This window comes from Schistocerca gregaria, chromosome 2 (genome assembly GCF_023897955.1).
Source record: "Schistocerca gregaria isolate iqSchGreg1 chromosome 2, iqSchGreg1.2, whole genome shotgun sequence".
NCBI lineage: Eukaryota > Metazoa > Arthropoda > Insecta > Orthoptera > Acrididae > Schistocerca > Schistocerca gregaria.
The window spans coordinates 684,287,937-684,307,784 of record NC_064921.1 but is presented as its reverse complement, the minus strand read 5'-3'; the positions used below and the strand labels follow the sequence as shown (position 1 = coordinate 684,307,784).

The 19,848-nt window shown below is 39.5% G+C and overlaps 1 protein-coding gene across 3 annotated transcripts in view; it reads left to right on the top strand.

Annotated features, from left to right (window-relative positions):
* Window positions 1-6,757: 6,757 nt before the first annotated feature.
* LOC126334758 (POC1 centriolar protein homolog A-like) overlaps window positions 6,758-19,848 on the top strand; it is a 124,212-nt gene continuing 111,121 nt past the window's right edge. Inside the window, exons 1-3 of one of the 3 annotated variants that reach the window (XM_049997330.1) lie at window positions 6,758-6,774; window positions 7,052-7,220; window positions 7,307-7,701. In XM_049997330.1, coding sequence (XP_049853287.1) covers window positions 7,063-7,220; window positions 7,307-7,701 — 553 coding nt within the window. In that variant the 5' untranslated portion in view covers window positions 6,758-6,774; window positions 7,052-7,062. The other 2 variants (XM_049997329.1, XM_049997328.1) reach the window with 2 other exon arrangements.

Sequence of the window (19,848 nt, the reverse complement as noted above, 5' to 3'; positions counted from 1 at the left end):
CCTTAATTTCTTGGAGAAACTCACCAAAAGCAAGTTCTGAATCTAATTCTGGATGAGAAAGAGCAAATTCAGTAACAATTCCCAGTTTAACATTTATGATAACTTATTGTTTCTTGTGGATTTCCAAGTGACAGGTAAGAGAGAGTGTGTGGTAGGACAGCTGGAACATGTGTGTTGCACCTGATATTGGTGGAGGGGCCCTCCTGCACGGCTCTCTGCCCACAGATGTGGTCAGCACAACACCAAAACAGTGACCATGTGAGAAAGCAACAAATTACAAAAAAATTGTAATGTACAAATGTCTTTTAACTTTGACAGACCACAAATTTTAGTTAAGTATCACTAATAACAGCATTCACACTAAACAAACAATAATTATTATTAAATAGTGTCAGGTATATATGTTTATTCAATAATGACAAATACATCGGATACCACCTGTTGACAGTAGCCTTGTGGGCTGTATTAATATCTGAACTGTCTGAGCCTGTTCTTCTGTGTCTCCCAGCCGTTCATACTATAAGACTTACTTATTTAACAAACCACTATTTTATCCTTTGATGTTGCTTGTAAATTTTTCTGGTAATTGGATAGGCTACTCTTGTAACCAATACAATCACGTGTTTTTTTTGGGTACATTTGATGTTTGATGATGGTATGATATGATAACATCATTTATTTTCCCTTGTAGCTGTTTCAAATGGCTCTGAGCACTATGGGACTTAACATCTATGGTCATCAGTCTTCTAGAACTTAGAGCTACTTAAACCTAACTAACATAAGGACATCAAACACATTCATGCCTGAGGCAGGATTCGAACCTGCAACCATAGTGGTCACAACGTTCCAGACTGACGTGCCTGGAACCACACGGGCACACTGACCGGCCCTATATAGTTGCTGATTAGTTATTTTACTGTTGTCTCATTTTAAAAAATTAATGCAAACATGTCAGGCAATAAAAATATCTGGCTTGGAAATTATTTGAAGTTTAATATGATCCACGTTTTTTCTGTTGAAATGTTTCTTGCTCTCTGCTACTCCCACTCCTTGGGTTTCTAGAAAAATATAAATTTCATCTCTTGTGATGCATTCAGTGCATCATTTTTCAGTACCAAGTAATTGAAACAGTATTTCTTAGAAAGGGATGAAAGGTCGCGCTGTGGATGTTTTATTTTCTCACTACAATCATTCTTTGATGGATAAGCATTTCTTTCTTGGCATGTTAAATTATGATCATGGTTAAGCTGTTTTCCACATAAACAACACAAAGATATGTACCCTTAGTAGTCAAGTGATATGTTTCTTCTCAAATTCTTGTTGTAATCTTATAGTTCTCCGATTTCTGAACCTGTGTATTTTTGCCTTCATTCATCATGTTTTTCAATAAGGAGAAGAACCTTGCTCATTAATCACACTACAAAGAATTGACAGTAAATCAATGAAAACAATTCACTGTTTAGCTATAGTTGCACATCAGGGGCTAGACACAAGTTGGAGCTAAAGATACATATCAGAGGCTAGATACTAGTTACAACTCTATCTTAGATACCATGTCACAGAGTTAGTTTTATAATAATGACTCCAAGAAATCTACAAAGAACAATACTGAGATATCCTGATGGTTTTAGTTTGTGCTTAGTGGATTCTCGAAACTGGATTTTTACCTTCATAGAGTTGGCCAGCCAAAATTGTTCACAGTTGACAATAAATGCCCTAGTTTTTCCAACTACACAACACTAATAACAATGCTGCCCTTTGTAGTGGTAGTCTTAGGCCTATAACCTAACTATTGTATTTCCTTGCCACACTTCTGGAATTACTCAACTTTCGCTGAGGAACGCCATAAACAGTTTTTACTTATTTATTTATTTATTACTTACTCATGAACTCTAGTGTAATCAGGTAACCAGTAGGATAATTATACATAGTTTGAAACCAGCGATAGTTAGCATCACTGTTCTGCTAGATGATAAAACTGCTGCTAATAAAGGCATAGCAAAGAAAACTGCAAAAGCTGCAATAACTACTCAAAAACGACTAGTGAAATGATTAAGGATAATAATTAAAAAAAGTATTGTTATTATATGATAGATGTGGGCATGGATATGCATCATCTTACATGATGCAGTAGTAAAATCAAATGCATAGTTTGAGAATGTTGTCAGGGAAACAGTCTAACTCTTCAGAGACTAGACTTTGAGTCACAAGAGGTGTACAAGAATAGTGTAAGCAGTCTCTTCAGTAGAACTGTTGCATTTTCTAAATGTTCTGGCCATAAATCACAGTACTTTGTTAGCTTTCCTCACAACATTATTGTGTGATCATTCTAGTTTAAGATATTCATAATTGTGATCTGTAGCTATTTAGTTAAGTTTACAGGTTTTAGATTTGTGTGATATACTATGTAACCAAACTTTAGGGAATTCCTTTTATTGCTCATGTGGATGACTTCACACTTCATCTTTAGTGTCATCAATGGACACACCTAAAAATTTGAAAATTCTACCTTAGCTACAGACTTCTGTTCAAAGTCTATATTTATTACTGGAGTTGTGCCATTTAGTGTACGGAACTGTATATACTGTGTTTTATCAAAATTTAAAGAGAGTCCGTTTGCTGAGAACCACTTAATAATTTTGTGAAAAACATAATTTACAATTACATCACTTAGTTCTTGGTTTTTGGATGTTATTACTATACTTGTATCATCAGCAAAAAGAACTAACTTTGCATCTTCATCAATATGGATGGTAAGTCATTAATGAATATCAAGAAGAGTAAAGGACCTAAGACCGAAGCCTGTGGGACTCCGTACTTGATAGCTCCCCAGTTTGAGGAATCAGGTGTTGTTTTAACATTACATGAACCAATTATTTCAACTTTCAGCATTCTTCCAGTTAAGTATGAATTAAACCATTTGTTCACTGCCCCCCTCAAACCATAATGATTTAGCTTATCTAAAGGAATTCCATGATTTACACAATCAAAGGCCTTTGAGAGATCACAAAAAATACCAATGGGTGATGTCCGGTTATTCAGAGCATTTAATATTTGATCAGTGAAAGTGTATATAGCATTTTCTGTTGAAAAGCCTTTCTGAAAACCAAACTGACATTTTGTTAGTACTTTATTTTTACAAATATGGGAGGCTACTCTTGAATACATTACTTTCCCAAAAATTTTTGATAGAGCTGTCAGAAGAGAGATTGGACAATAGTTGTTGACAACCGACGTATCCCCCTTTTTATGCAATGGTTTTACGATGGCATATTTCAGTCTATCAGGGAAAACACCCTGCTCCAAAGAGGTATTACATACGTGGCTGAGAATACTACTTATCTGTGGGGAACAAGCTTTAAGTATCTTGCTGGAAATGCCATCAATTCCGTAAGAGCTTTTACTTTTCAGTGAGTTTATTATTTTACTGATTTCAGAGGGAGAGGTTGGTGGAAATACAGTTGTTTCAAACTGCACAGGTATGGCCTCTTCTATTAGAAGCCTTGCCTCTTCTAGTGAAGATTTAGATCCTATTTTCCCCACAACAATTAAAAAATGATTATTGAAAATATTTCCAATTTCTGATTGTTTGTTAGTACACTTGTCATTCAGTTTTATGGCACTAAAGTCTTCCTGTGCTCTTGGTTGCCTTGTTTCCCTTTCAATAATATTCCAAATTGCTTTAATTTTATTATCAGAGTAACTGATCTCAGACATGATACACATGCTTCTGGACTTTTTAATAACTTTTCTTAGTACCGCAGAATAGTTTTTATAATATTTCGGGGTCAGTACTCCCTCTTGCTGTTAGATACAGTTCTCTTTCACGATTGCAAGATATTCTTATTCCTTTAGTTAGCCAAGGTTTTTTTATATGTTTTCTTGAAATTATGTTTAACTATTTTCTTGGGAAAACAATTTTCAAATACCCTTAAAAATGTATCTTGAAATAAGTTATATTTCAAGTTTGCATCGGGTTCCATATACACTTCATCCCAGTCTAGCTGCTTCAGGCGTCTGAGATGACGTCGGAATGATGGCTCTGTCCTCCGTGGTCGTCACAACTATACGTTTGGTCGATTTACTCTTGATTAACCCAATCGCTGGTTCCCAAGCCTTGCTAAGATTATAGCCACAGTCACGGTTTATGATGTCGTCATTGGTGGGAATTTCGATGGCCTCTCTAACAACGCTGTCCCAGTATCTCGACGTCTGTACCAGAATCCTTGTGCGTTCATACTCCATAGCGTGATTTTCCGACAAACAATGTTCAGCGACCGCCGACTTGCTCGGATACATGAGTCTAGTGTGCCTCTGGTGTTCACGGCATCGATCCTCCATGGTACGCATCGTCTGACCAATATACCACTTGCCACATTGACACGGAATCTGGTAAACGCCGGCCTTCCTCAAACTGAGGTCATCTTTGGCGCTCCTCACCAGTGCACCAGTTTTATTCGGAGGACAAAACACAGTTCCGACCCGGTGTTTCTTCAAAATGCAGGTGATTTTCCCCGGAGAGTGCTCCTGTATGTGGAATAAACACAGTGTCTACCACCTCCCTTGTGATTTCATCCGTCTCCACAGGTTGTGCTATAATGGTTGGGCGGAGCGCATGTTGAATCTGCCACTCTGAGTACCAATTTTTTCGAAATACAGTTCTCAGATGTTCCAATTCCTGGGGTAGACTCTCTGTGTCAGAGATAGTGCGCGCCCTATGTACTAGAGTTTTAAGTACCCCATTCCTCAGTGAAGGGTGGTGGCAGCTGTCTGCGTGCAAATACAGATCAGTGTGCGTTGTCTTCCGTTACACCCCATGACCTAGGGTGCCGTCAGCCCTTCTCTTGACCAAGACGTCAATGAAAGGTAATTTACCCTCCATTTCAGTCTCCATAGTGAATTTGATGTTGGAGTGTATGGAGTTTAGATGTGTAAGGAAGTCAAGGAGTTTATCCATACCATGTGGCCAGATAACGGATGTGTCGTCCACGTAACGGAAACAGTAAGTAGGTTTCCATTCAGATGACGACAGGGCTTCCTCCTCGAAGTTCTCCATTTACAAATTCGCTACCACCGGGGAAAATCGCCCGCATTTTGAAGAAACACCGGGTCGGAACTGTGTTTTGTCCTCTGAATAAAACTCGTGCACTGGTGGGGAGCGCCAAAGATTCCTTGCAATTCCTCTTGAGTTGAAATTATCACGGAAGAGACATAGCGATGACATCTGTACACAGTTAATGTGTGTTACATGTTTGTTAGGGAAAATGAGGGTTTGTGATAGTGATAAGCTATTGCTCAATGGATACTATGCCTTTTTCCACATCCACCTTGCGTATGCCAGTTTCTTGTAGAGGAATCCCCCTGCAGCACGAAAGTTATCATTTGCCAAAAGAAGGCAGTCAGATGCATCTGTGGAATAGAAATAATGAGCCTTCACTTACATCTACATCGATACTTCGCAAGCCAACATACAGTGCATGGTGAAGGGTACCCTGCCATTTCCTTTCCTGTTCCACTCACAAACAGAGAGAGGGACAAACGACTATCTATGTACCTGCAAATGAACCCTAATTTCTCGTATATAATTTTCATGATCCTTACGTGCACTGTATGTTGGTGGCAGTTGAATCGCTTGGCTGTAGCTTCAAGAGCCGATTCTCTAAATTTTCTCAGTAATGTTTCTCCAGGGATGCCCATTTGAGATCTCGAATCATCTACATAACACTTGGGTGTTGTTCGATCCCACCAGAAATAAATCTAGCGGCCCACCTCTGAAATGCTTTGATATCTTACTTCAATTCGACCTGCTACAGATCCCAAAAACTCGAGCAGTACTCAAGAATAGGTTGTACCAGAGTCCTATATGCGGTCGCCTTTCCTAAAATTCTCCCAATAGACTGAAGTTGATTATTCGCCTTCTCTACCACAGTTGTCACATGCTCGTTCCATTTCACATTGCTTTGCCACGTTACATCCTGATATTTAAACAACTCAACTGTGTCAACCAGGACACTAGTAACACTGTATTCAAACAATATAATATTCTAAAAATCTGAAAATATTAGTGGATGCATGCTCCTTTATACTAAAGGTCAACACAGATCAACACCACAGTCACTAGACTTAACAAAATTCAACATAATTACAAAGATAAGGAGGTAAAACTATTTCACATGTTGCCAATATAGGCATAAAATGTACCACTGAGTGTGTCTGAAAACACCACACAGAACAGCTTATAGTAAAAGGATTTTATACAACAGAAGAACTCAAACTGTGCCTTAAAGATGATACATAAGTATAATATAGATTGAATTTGTATATGTGAATATGCTAAACGTATTATATCCAGTATGCTGGACGGTTTTGTGTCTTAACAGCAAAATTATGCGAAAAATCTTTCGTAAAATATATGTTATTTTATATGTAATTGTGTATGTACACAAAAGACGACATCGGTTGCATTCTTAATTCTTAAGATGGATAGTAAATAAACAAATAAAAATAGTTGATAAGTTTCAGCTGGAAGTATTGAGTACGTCTTCTGTTGCCACATAGCTTGACATGAATTCCCAATAGAAACAAATATAGTAACGAACTCAAATGTTCCTGAATGCTCTAGAGAAACAGTCTTCTCTAAATGTTCTGGTCTTATTGCTTTTGAAGGTATTTTTCATGTGTCAGTATTAAACTCACAAGTATCTTGTTTTATCTACATCTAAGAATATTCGAAAGTGACTTAAATTGCAGACGTTCATATATGGGACTACGGACGTAAGTACTTATCTAACTAAAAGTACAGAATAGTTGAAATAATTTCCCAATTCTACATTCTGAGCTTGGAGCCATGTTGCCCACAATAGAGAAATTTATTTTGGTAATGTTGACTACAGTTGACTTGCTTTTGTTCCACCAATAGAGGAGGCCGGTAGATTTGAGTTTGGGATGTAAATGTTGTATGTGTTGTATTTGATATTTGTGATGTTTTGAATATTATCGTGAGTTGTCAGAAACTGATGTTTATTTGTGTTGTACACGGTGCCGTCTATAGAACTGTATAAGATGACTCAAGAAGATCCAACTTTAGAACGTCATTTTAGAGGCCATCGCGGCGGAGTTACCGCGCTGTCATTTAATCCTAATAGTAAACAAATTGTTTCGAGTAGTCTCGATTCATATTTAATGCTATGGAGTTTTTCAGACGGTGTGAGAGCTTTCAGGTATCTAAATACATTCCAAATGCTTATAACAATTTTTGAAACTGTTATGTAGATTTGTGCACTAACTGTTTAATTTATATATTCAGGTTTATTGCCCACAAAAATGCAGTGACAGACGTCAAATTTTCTCCCTCTGCGCGTTTGATGGCATCTGTCTCCCGTGATAGGACAGTACGTTTGTGGGTCCCGTCCCTGCAGGGAGAAACAGCTGCTATTCAAGCACATTCAGGTGTAGTGCGTTCTGTCGATTTCTCACCTGAGGGAGGAAAATTTCTTACAGCTTCTGATGATAAAAGTGCTAAACTATGGGCAGTTCCGAGGAGAAAGTTTATTACAAGCTTCACTGGCCATACACACTGGGTGCGCTGTGCAAGATTTTCTCCGGATGGAAAAACCATAGCAACATGCTCTGATGATAAGACGGCGAGGTTGTTTGATATTGACAGCGGGCAGAATATTAAGGTGTTTCCTGAGCTGGGTGGTAAGGCGTATACAGTTTTTTTTCTTTTCATTTATTTAAAAGTCAAGTGTAATGTTTCTTATTTCTGATTGATCAGTCTGACCACATAACTTGTATAGCGCCGTCATCGTGTTCTAACTTCCATAGAGTGGCACTGTGCTTTAAATATTAAATATGTGTTGACTAGAGATAATTGTAACGTACATTATTGCAGTCTTAAGTCTCGTTTTATATGTTCCTGCGTGCTGTTTTATCAGTGTGGCAGATCGGCCAAATATTTTGTCACCCGATATGTTTACATTTTTTTAAAATTGGTTTGATAACAGAATTTTCACATATTGGGGTTAAAGATTGAATCATCATCATCATCATCTTTGTTGCAATTTCCTCTCTTGTGAGTATGTTTATTATTAGAATGTTAAACTGAGTGGTATCGTTCATAAAAGTGCAGTTAAATGTCTGTTAGACAGTAGTAGTATCCTGACATCTCGTAGCTGTTAGGATAATCTGTAACGCTTCTTTCTACAAACACCATCAATCCACATTTCAGTTTTTGTGGATTTGAGTTCATAAACATCAACTTATTTACAATATCAGTAACACCATGTGCATAGCTTTACCCCCACATAACAACATTGTTGTTAGAATTGTAACATATGACTTGTACATAATCCCAGAGATGAAAATTTGTTTTTGTTGCTTTCTGCATTTTTACCGGACACCAAAATAATGAATTACAGATGCTTTGTCGTATGCTTTCTTACTTCTTGAGGTGCTATGAGCTGTGAGCTTTGAAATGGCATCTGGCTAAGTTGTGAACACACAAGATTAGATTTTGGTCCATTTGAAGACTACTGCATAAGTCATTGAAATACATTGCACGTAAGTGGGAGCATCAACTTGTGAAAACCTAACAATGTGTCATCGGTGGTTCCTTGAATCCTTTATGTGCTGTGAGCTATTCCACATAGGCAAATTAAAAAACAACACTGTTGAAAATTCTCAGGTTTTGACAAGAATTTTTACTATATCAACAGTGTGGTAATATTCTTGGGAAAGTTCATCTTCTGCGAAAATGGTCACACACACTATGGGCACTTTATTTTTTATTTTTTTGAGCTTCTTGTGTTTGCATTTGGTCTTCCCTGCATTGGTGCACACCCATCTTGCTGTGTGTCCTCTACATCTCAATCATGATTCCAGCAAATAGAAACTTTTCTGTACAAGGCAGTTTACTGGGTAGCTTGCCTGTTCAATGATATGCCCCTCCCCAGAACAAGGCTAACTTCTCCAGTTTGAACAGGTTTCTTGGTATTTATAGTAAGCTAGCCTATTAATGAACTCTTGTTCATGGCTCCTTTTCCCTGTGAGATGAACATTTCTCATGAAATGATGTAGCGGTAAACATTATAGAGCATCATTAGACAAATAACAATAACAACAGTAAAGGAAATTAAATAGAGGTCCTATCCTGTTTCCATAACTATAACTTAACTGACAACACGTTGGAATAAATGACTTCCTAACATTGACAGTGTATATTGCACCTCTTAATATAAGGGTTTATTAGATGTACTCTGTCAGCTATTGTGTACACCACTAACAGGCATTATTGCCAAAAATACACCCATACTTGGAACAATTGATTCTTCATACTATTCTTGATGAAAAATGTTCGCTGAGATCACTAGTAATTCTTTTTATTACTATGATCGGTTTCAGCAGATCTACGCTGTTACAATCACATGGCGCCATTATGTTGTCAAGCGATTAGTGTATGATCGGACATCAGCAGTTATTTTATTTGCGACACGCTGATGTTCCCTGCCACGTTTTTTTTTGGTGCAATATGACTATGTGACTTTCAGTATAGTAACAAGCATGTACATCTAATAATGTTAAAAGATCCAGTGATGACAGCATAGATCTGTTGAAACCAATCATAGTACTAAAAAGAGTTGCTAGCAATCTTTACAAACTTTATTCTTCAAGAATAATATAACTTTAAGATTGCCACCAAACTGAAGCAGTGTCAAACGTATATTAATTCTTCTCTGAATTTTGAACTTCTACAAATTCTCAGGAGCTGTTTTATGTAGTTCTTGAAAGTCTTGAGGAATTAATTACTGTGTGACCTTTTGTAAAAAATGACAAAAATTTGGGGTGATATTTTGATAATCTTCAATTGAATGAGTGCAAAACTACAAGTACAGCATTAAAAGGATTTGTGGAATTGCATATCTACATACTGTATTTCAGTAAAAGAGGCACTTTCACGTACTTGACGGTGCTGATCTTTTCACTCGTGGCAATGTAAGCTGCGCTTTTATGTTCCTGCCTAACAACAACATCTAGACTTTCAACATTATCGAAACAAACAGCAGAGTAATAGTAACAACAAGAGTGTAACTGTTAGTGTTACTCATTTCATTCACATCAGTTTATACTGTGCTCTTAGGTTCGTATTTTTTTTTTTTTTTTTTTTAAGCCAAGTATTTTTGATAAGCAAATGCACTTATAGTATATATTTACTGAAAAGTGCACTTAAGATGCAACCTACACATAATATAAATTTTAAATTCCTATGAGAGAAACAAAGTATCAGCTAACTTAATTTATAATGTGAAAGAAATGAGAAACGACATCCTCATTGGCTATCAACATTTGTCTCAAGATTGCCCATTAACATTTCCTGTGATGCACCATACTGTTACCAACATCTACATCGACGCACAAGTTGCCGAAGTGGTGTCAACTTAAAAGACTTGTATCGGGTGATCAGGTCTACCCGCTGGGAGGTCCTTGCCACACTACGTTTCATTTCACCAACATCTGCATGTCACGTAAAAACTATTGACACCAAAAGTGCACTAACACATACTTCAACAAAACCAGTTGCCATTGAATGACCGATAAATATTTGTTATTTAATATAATTGAGGATGCAGTAGCATTTTTAATTAGTCACATTACTGCTAATTTTACTATGTTAAATTCAATATGAATTATCACAAATAATTTGCAGCAGCTTAACAAAAGTTAAGTGTTAATGGAGTCTACAGATTCAGTTTCTAATAACATTATCTTTGTTAATGTCTTCCTTAATTTGTTCCATGTCCTTTGAAGGTTCTCAGTTATGATGTATTTTGAATGTGCTGTGTGATGAACGAGTGTATGAATGAACTCAAGCCAATACCAGGACACATTTCACAGCCCTAAGATCTTAAATACTTTTGTTAGATATACTACTAACTTCCTCTGTACCTATCATAAAATCCAGCTTATACCCTTTACAGAACAGTCTGATATGGCAGGTGAATCACAATTTTCGTGTGGGTAGATACCTGGATTGGAATAACAAAATGATTGACATGGAATGAGTTAATATTGTTAGTTTAGTGTTAAATGTGTGTGCAGTATGCATGAGTCAGCAAGGACTGTGTAATTCCATTCTGAAAGTATCCAAATCCCCCTATCCTAAAGTGCCATATTGAATTTACTTCGCAGGATTGCTAATAGCTTCGGATTATTGCTTTGTGTAAAAAAAATCTTGCCACTCTGAGAAACAAAGTACAAAATTACAATGAATCATAAGTTATCTCACTAGCTCTAGTTACTATCTGCAGCTAACTACAATTGAGATACCAGAGTGATATGACAATAGTGCTCACGAAAAAGGCATGGCCAAGTTCTTTCTCTGACTGCATTACTGTAGTATATAATTGTTGTTGTAGTGGTCTTCAGTCCCGAGACTGGTTTGATGCAGTTCTCCATGCTACTATATCCTGTGCAAGCTTCTTCTTTTTGCGGTACCTACTGCAACCTACATCCTTCTGAATCTGCTTAGTGTAGTCATCTCTTGGTCTCCCTCTAGGATTTTTACCCTCCACACTGCCCTCCAGTACTAAATTGGTGATCCCTTGATGCCTCATAACATGTCCTACCAACCGATCCCTTCTTCTAGTCAAGTTGTGCCACAAATTTCTCTTCTCCCCAATTCTATTCAGTACCTCTTTAGTTATGTGATCTACCCATCTAATCATCAGCATTTTTCTGTAGCACCACATTTTGAAAGCTTCTATTCTCTTCTTGTCTAAACTATTTATCGTCCATGTTTCACTTCCATACATGGCTACACTCCTTACAAATACCTCCATAAACGAATTCCTAATGCTTAAATCTATACTCTATGTTAACAAATAATCTTTGGAAACACTTTCCTTGCCATTGCCAGTCTACATTTTATATCCTCTCTACTTCGACCATCAGTTATTTTGCTCCCCAAATAGCAAAACTCCTTTACTACTTTAAGTGTCTCATTTCCTAATCTAATTCCCTCAGCATCACCCCATTTAATTCAACTACATTCCATTATCCTCGTTTTGCTTTTGTTGTTGTTCATCTTATATCCTCCTTTCAAGGCACTGCCCATTCCATTCAACTGCTCTTCCGTGTCCTTTACTGTTTCTGACAGAATTACACTGTCATCAGCAAACCTCAAAGATTTTATTTCTTCTCCATGGATTTTAATTCCTACTCCGAATTTTTCTTTTGTTTCCTTTACTGCTTGCTCAATATACAGATTGAATAACACCGGGGATAGGCTGCAACCCTGTCTCACTCCCTTCCCAACCACTGCTTCCCTTTTATGCCCCTAGACTCTTATAACTGACATCAGGTTTCTGTAAAAATTGTAAATAGCCTCCCGCTCCCTGTATTTTACCCTTGCCACCTTCAGAATTTGAAAGAGAATATTCCAGTCAGCATTGTCAAAAGCTTTCTCTGAGTCTATAAATGCTAGAAATGTAGGTTTGCCTTTTCTTAATCTATCTTCTAAGATAAGTTGTAGGGTCAGTATTGCCCCCATGTGTTCCATCATTTCTGCGGATCTTCCCCGAGGCTTCTACCAGTTTTTCCATTTGTCTGTAAAGAATTCGTGTTAGTATTTTGCAGCCACGACTTATTAAACTGATAGTTCCATAATTTTCACATCTGCTTCCTTTGGGATTGGAATTATTGTATTCTTCTTTAAGTCTGAGGGTATTATTTCATATTAATTTGAAATGATCTGCTCTGTTGAGTAAAGTGGATATCAATACAGTTGTTGATGTAAACACCACAGTGCTTGATTAGTTTTGATGCTACTGCAAGTGGTGTACATGTACCTTTTTGACCTCTGTGATGCACACTTTCTTTTTACATTTACTTAAATTAATTGACCATGCATTACATTTTTATGTCACTATTTGACATAGAAAAAAGACTGATACTTCATATGGAAGTACCTGCAAATCTGTACACTGCAAACCACCGCATGGGTGGGACTTAATTTCCTTGTACTATCTAGTAGTACAGCATTTTCTGGATGTGATAGTGGACCAGTTCTTCCCTAGTTTTGCCCTCAGAGGCTCAGCATTGACTTTCTGGGTACGGGCTTGCTTATCCCGGGGTTCCTGAGCTGGGAACTGGTAAGCACCACCAGTCCCTTGTCATCGTAAGCTCTGGGCATACTTCAGTGACAACAGTGCTGCTCGGTGGTGGAATATTGTATGTCTCAGGGAACGGGGATCTTTGCTTGACCACCTGGATCACCAGATGGGATAAATCTCTATCTGCATCTATGGGATGCATGGCTGTTGAGGTGGAACAGTCGTTAGCAGGAAACTTCTGGGGAACCTGCCGCACTTCAGTTGTATAAGGCTTACTAAGGCACGCGGGGTTCTGTCCAAGTGGACTCTTATTTCCATAGCTACTCAAGAGACCGAGATGGAACGCTTGAAATAATCTTCTCCTCCTCCCAGTGGGAAGCGTGTACCGTCTGGGAGTATTCACACTCATTCATCCAAAAGAATGAGAGAGGCTAGTCCTCCTGATAATAAGAATACTTTGGACTGCAGTAACAGGGCTCATGGAGTCATGAATAACAATTTGTTTCTGATGATAAAGAAGGAGGGGACATTTGAAAATGTGTTCCCCTTTTATATCCATAAGGGTTTGGAAGGCCGTTGCTGTAACATTAAAATCTACAAAATGATAGTGTAATGGCTCATTGTTGGTAAAAAATAACAGAAAGCAGGTAGACGTTCTTAAGAAATCGCAGAAGCTGGGTGACTACGATATCATTGTTGAGATGCACACCTGTCTCAGCTTCAGTAAAGGCATTGTCACACGCTGAGATATCAAGGACATGGGCATAGCAGTACTGAAGCAAGAATGGGCATCTCAGGGATTAGTCGATGTGGAGCAACGAACGCGCAGGAATAATGGAGCAACTGAAAAGACTGCCACTTTCATTGTCACATTCAATTTTCCTACACTGCCTGAACATCTTATGGGGGATTTCCTTCGACTTAATGTTCAGCCTTACATTCCAAAGCCTATGTGGTGCTATAAATGCCAGCTTTTCAGCCATACAACCATGAGTTGTGGAGGTGAAGCGATCTGTGGGAACTGCGGAAAAACCACTCATTACTCTGTGGCTGACTGCCCGTCTCCAGTGGTCTGCATCAAATGCTCTGGGAACCACCTAAACTGGAGCAGAGACTGCCATGTTTTTGCTGAAGAGCGTAAAATACAAGAGATGAAAGTGACCAAGCGGATCCCCTATCCCGAACCCAAAAAAGAACATGAGGCGACAAAACCCCCATCTTGGCCACCTCGTATTCTTCCGTGGTGCAGAAACCTGTTCCCAAGGCGGACACTTTGACACAGATGACACCTAGTCTGCCTGTATCCACCACAAGCACCTGCACTTGCACGTGTACAGTCAAGGAAAAAAGACTAAGGACAAAGCAATCCAGGCAGCTGCACCAGGAAAGACCAACAACAGTTCCGCATCGAGCATCCAGATGGTACAAGAAAACCAGAGTGCCTCTCAATGCCCCCTTTCTCCCTCATCCTCGAAGGGACAGGGTGCAGGGAAAAGCTCACGATGTTCATGTTGGAAGCTGACTGACTGATGAGGAGGATAATATGAAGATAGATGCCTTGGATCCAGGCAGCCCCTCCATTCCCCCTCACTCTTCAATTGCTTCACCTCCCTGGTGTAAAGATAGGAATAAACTAAAACTGCACTGATGACTTGGCTTCTGTATTACAGTGGTACATGAATAGGTTCAGGACTCTTGTGGAGGAACTAGCACAGGCATGTCCCTTGTGCTTTTGTTTACAAGAAATGCATTTTAAAGATACAGATGTCCCTTTGCAACAGTGATATAAGTTATACCGCAAGGATGACCTATCTGGGGAAAGGACCAAGGGAGGTGTTGTAGTATTTGTCACTAACACACACAACTCCTCTGTTCTCCCCTTGGTTACTGACCTGCAGACAGTTGCAGTTGAAATTCATGTTTGTCGAAGGATCACTGTTTGCTCACTGTATTTACTCCGCAAGATGCACTAGATTCTGAGGCTCCCACGGGTCTTATCGCACAACTCCCGCAACCATTCCTCCTCCTCCTCCTGGGAGACTTCAGTGACCATCATGTCGTGTGGGGCTTGACCAATACTTGCACTTGGGGTCGTGTTTTGGAGGGCCTCATGACGTCTCATGAGCTGTGCATCCTCAACATGGCTACTCACACACATTTCTCTACTGCTACTGGGTTATTCTCAACCATTGGCCTCTCTTTCTGTTCTGCTGCCCTCGCCAACTGTGTTCAGTGGGAAGTCATTGACAACCTTCATTCCAGTGACCACTCCCCAGTCTGCCTTCACCTACTCAGGGTTAACTGGATGCGTTTCAGCCAGCTGGCTGTGTTTGAGAACACTGCGACAGCGTCCAAGGATGGGTTGACCATATCACACGAGTGATCCATTGTGCCACTGACTTCTCCATCCCACAGTCCTCACATTATCTTAGGAGGCGACCAGTACCTTGGTGGACAGATGAGTGCTGTTTCGCGATCCAGGAGAGGCATGGGGCTCTTGGACATTTTAAATGCCGATCGACAGCAGACAACTTTAGGGTCTTTCGAATCACGAGGGCCAAGGCTTGACGCATCATTAGGAAGCGTAAGAAAAGGTAATGGAAGGTGCTCCTGGACTCCATCAATTGTTCCACTTCTTCTGTAAAAGTATGGGAAGCCATGTGGAGGATGCTGAAACAAGAGGTGCCTCCAAACAACACCCAGACACATTGCTCAGATGCTGGCCGGACTTTTTCACAAAATACTGTCAATGTAGGCTGTGATCTGGCGTTTCGTCGCTATTGTGTGACAGTAGTGAGGGAAAAGTTGGACTTCAGGTCGAACAGTTCTGAGGCCTACAACTCTCATTTCTCCATGAGGGAGCTTGAATTGGCACTTATAACCCTCCTACCTCTCTGGCTAGTTGGGCTTTTCTATATGACCATGTACCTAAAGTCCCTAGTCTGTGGGGAAAAGGCATCTACTCCAACGAATAATGCTAAACCAAGAGAAGTAGATGAAGTTATAACTGAATTACCACTGCTTAGTATTTCAGCAATGGCGATTAGAAACAAAGTTCCGTTAGATTTATATATTTTTAATTATGTAAAGTAGTTTTTTAATTAACATTAATTAGTGAAATAACCAACAGTCGCCTGGTTCTCACCAGAACAGGACTAATTAAATTGAAACTGAACTTTATACTCGTAAGCAATCTTACATAAGTTATTGGCGTCATGACATAGGAACAGTACCTAACGCACATTTTCAAGTACTTTACACCAAACATCACAGTTGTCAGAATATAATGAAATAGCAAACACATACAACATATAATAGTAATTTTCAAAGATCAATTAAAGTAAAATTGTTTACTGGCTCTGAACAGAAACTTTTTGGCACATTACTCACCCTAATACTGACTCGTAATTGTAGCAAACGGAAAGATTTTTTGAATTTCCGTATTGGTAATGACTGTCATTTACATAGCAGTTACTTTGATATTTCTTTGTAATAAAAGTTATAACTTATGCCACAAGCTATAAATTAGAACAATGCTATGACTATGAAATTCACTGTCCAAGTTATGTGAAGTTTTACTACCAATTTTTTATTATGAAATTTACTCTATTTTTAGCAAATGAATTAATACTGGCTTTTGCATCATTCTATTTGTGACATTATTCATACTACAACCAAAGATTTCATTACTATGTAATTGTACAAAAGTTGGAAAAAATATGTTTTGACAATATAATAAATTAATGTTCATTTTCAGTTCATTTTCTGATTATCTCGGTTCATACAAAGGGATAGGATGGATACTACTTGGACAATGACTTACAAACATTATTTATGTGAGAATATGCATGAAAACAATGTTATTCAAGCAATAAAATTCCAACTACACTGTTCAGTCTATTACACTTCTAATTATAAAAGTCTATATCTTACTTCACTTCATGATGCCATTGGTCTGTCGAGTGGCTTAATTTAGCGGTAATAGGGCACATGTTGATCTTCTTGCCATACCATAGCCAATAACGAGGGCCCATAGTACTCTTGATGTTATGTGAATTACTCTTGCTGCATTTGTACTGTGCCCAATAGATGCCATAGCTTGCCCATATTAAACATCTACCAAAACAACCAATTCAGTTTTCACTGCTCCACACTTTTGCGTAGCCACACCAGAAAAAACACACAACCAATGACACCAGTCGTCTCCTCGCGACTCCCAACTGCAACTTTTTTGGCGCGCTCACACACCCAGCAATAATGCATTTACAATTTATTACACTCTTTGACAATAGCTTTTCCCTGACTAGACCGGTGTGTCTACTTACAAAATGTTAACATTCCATGCCTATTCTCCTTATTAAATAACAAATAGCATTTGTAACTTCACAACATATTTACAACAATAATATTCAGCGCAACTAATGAAGCAAACTTCGCAAAACATGTAGAAAATGTATGATCAGCCACCAAGTTGTGGTGTTACACACAGACTGAGATTCGTGACACTGCACCCGGTCACGACAAAATCTGGTACTGCATGCTTTGGCATTTGCCAGTGACGTCATGAAAGGAAATCCTCCGAATGTTTTTACTCTGATATGGCAGACAGACAACTTCCCCAATTCATGAAGGGAGGCAATTCTGATCCCTCTCCTCAAACCAGTAGCTATCGGACTATTGCCTTAAAGAGCTGTGTAGGAAAGTCCCTGGAGGGAATGGTTAACCATTGTCTAGTTGGCAACTCCTTAGCCGCTCTCAGTGTGGATTCCAAAGCTTTTGGTCCACTATCGACAATGTGACCATCCTAGAGGCAGTTATTTAGCAGGGTTTCCTCCATAAGCATAATATTCTTTGATATAAGTAAGGCATACAATACTCTTGGAAACACTGTATTCTCGCACAACTGCATCAATGGGCCTTTCATGGCCACCTCCACATTATCATATGGTCTTTCCTGTCTCAGCGGTTTTTTAGGACCAGAGTTGGTGGCACGCTGTCTGATCAATTTGAGCAGGAGAATAGTGTTCCTCAGGCCAGTGTTTTAAGTGTTACTCTCTTTGCAGTAGCCATCAACAGTATCACATCTACGGTGAGGAGTCCTGTACAGTGCTTCTTATTTGTAGACGATTCTGTTCTTTTCCTGTTCCTCTTCCATTGTTGCAACAGCAAGCCATCATATGCAACTTACGGTGCATCAGTCAGAGGAGTGGGTTGCAAAGACGGGTTTTCAGTTTTCTGCAGATAAGTGTGTGTGTGTGTGTGTGTGTGTGTGTGTGTGTGTGTTCACTTTAATTGTTCTCATCTTCATTTAATTTGCCTGCCTTGAATATGGGGGCACCATCCTACATTTTAGAGACACAGTGCGGTTTCTGGAATTCATTTTTGACTCCTGATTGTCGTGGTTACCACACCTGTGAGACCTGAATGCCAGAACCCTGAAGACACGGAACACCTTCAAGTGCCTTAGCCATGGTGTTGGGGAATGGACAGGGCACATCTCCCTCAGTTTTATCGCACTTTTGCGCGTTCGCAGCTAGACTTTGGTTGCACAATGTATGGGTAACCGTGAGGGGATTCAGCTGGCCACAGGTGCTTATCGGATCAGTCCCATACCTAGTATCTGTGCTGAGGCGGGGGAACTGCCACTTACCATCTGGCGCCAGCTCCTCATGGTGCATCAGGCATGTAATTTCCTTGCAGCTCCAACTTCATCTGCACACCATACTGTTGTTTTTCCACCTTTGGAACGCCTTTTTTCCATCTGTCCACAAGCCATGATGCCATTTGAGATCTGTGTGCAGCGTGTGCTGGACTCACTCAGTGTGGAGCCAGTACAACCCCAAACCCAGGGTTTTAACCGCCTGCGACCCTGCTTACTGGAGAGGCCCAGAGTGATTTTAGACTTAGTGCTGTACAGGAGAGATAATAGTCATGCTTCTGTTTTCAAAGTGATATTCTCTGATATTTTATCTAAGTACATGTCCACGTAACTGTTTTTATTGATGGGACTAAGGAAGGGGGGAGGGACGACACTGTTTGTTGCTCTGTTTTCCTGTCGTCAAGGTCAGATTGCCTCCAGAATTTACCATCTTCATCGCAGAATTATATGCGGTCTTGCAAGCACTGGAGCAGATGAGATGTTCTCCTGGTGTTAGATTTCTTGTCTGCTCGGATTCTCTGAGTGCCTTTAACTCTCTCCAGCATTTGTACCCAGCAGATACAGCAACCCAGATTATCCAGGATGCCCTCCTAGAACTACGACGACTGGGGAAGGAGGTGTCTTTCCGCTGGGTACCAGGGCACGTTGGAATTGCGAGGAATGAAAGGGCGAATCGAACAGCCAAGGAGGCGTGTTGTGATACTCTGGTATTTCGGTGTGCTGTCCCCCTACATGCTATCACCTCACTAAGGTACAAAGTCATGTGTCGATGGCAAGGCAAGTGTCTGGCAGTGACCAATAACAAGCTCCGTGTCATCAAGCCCACAACTCGGGCGTGGATGGGTCTAAGAAAGGAGGCAAGAGGACCCTCCAATATGTGTTGCTTGTGGCGTGCAGATCACGGTGCACCATGTTTTATTGGACTGCATTTTATTTGCAAACAGGTGGATCTGCAGTCTATTTTATGTAATGATCAAATGGATGTGGTAAGGGTTTTAAAGTTTTGTGAATTGCCCAACATTTTAACAAGATTTTAGGAAGATGTTCTTAATGTGTTGAAGTGTGGCTGGCTCATCCTAG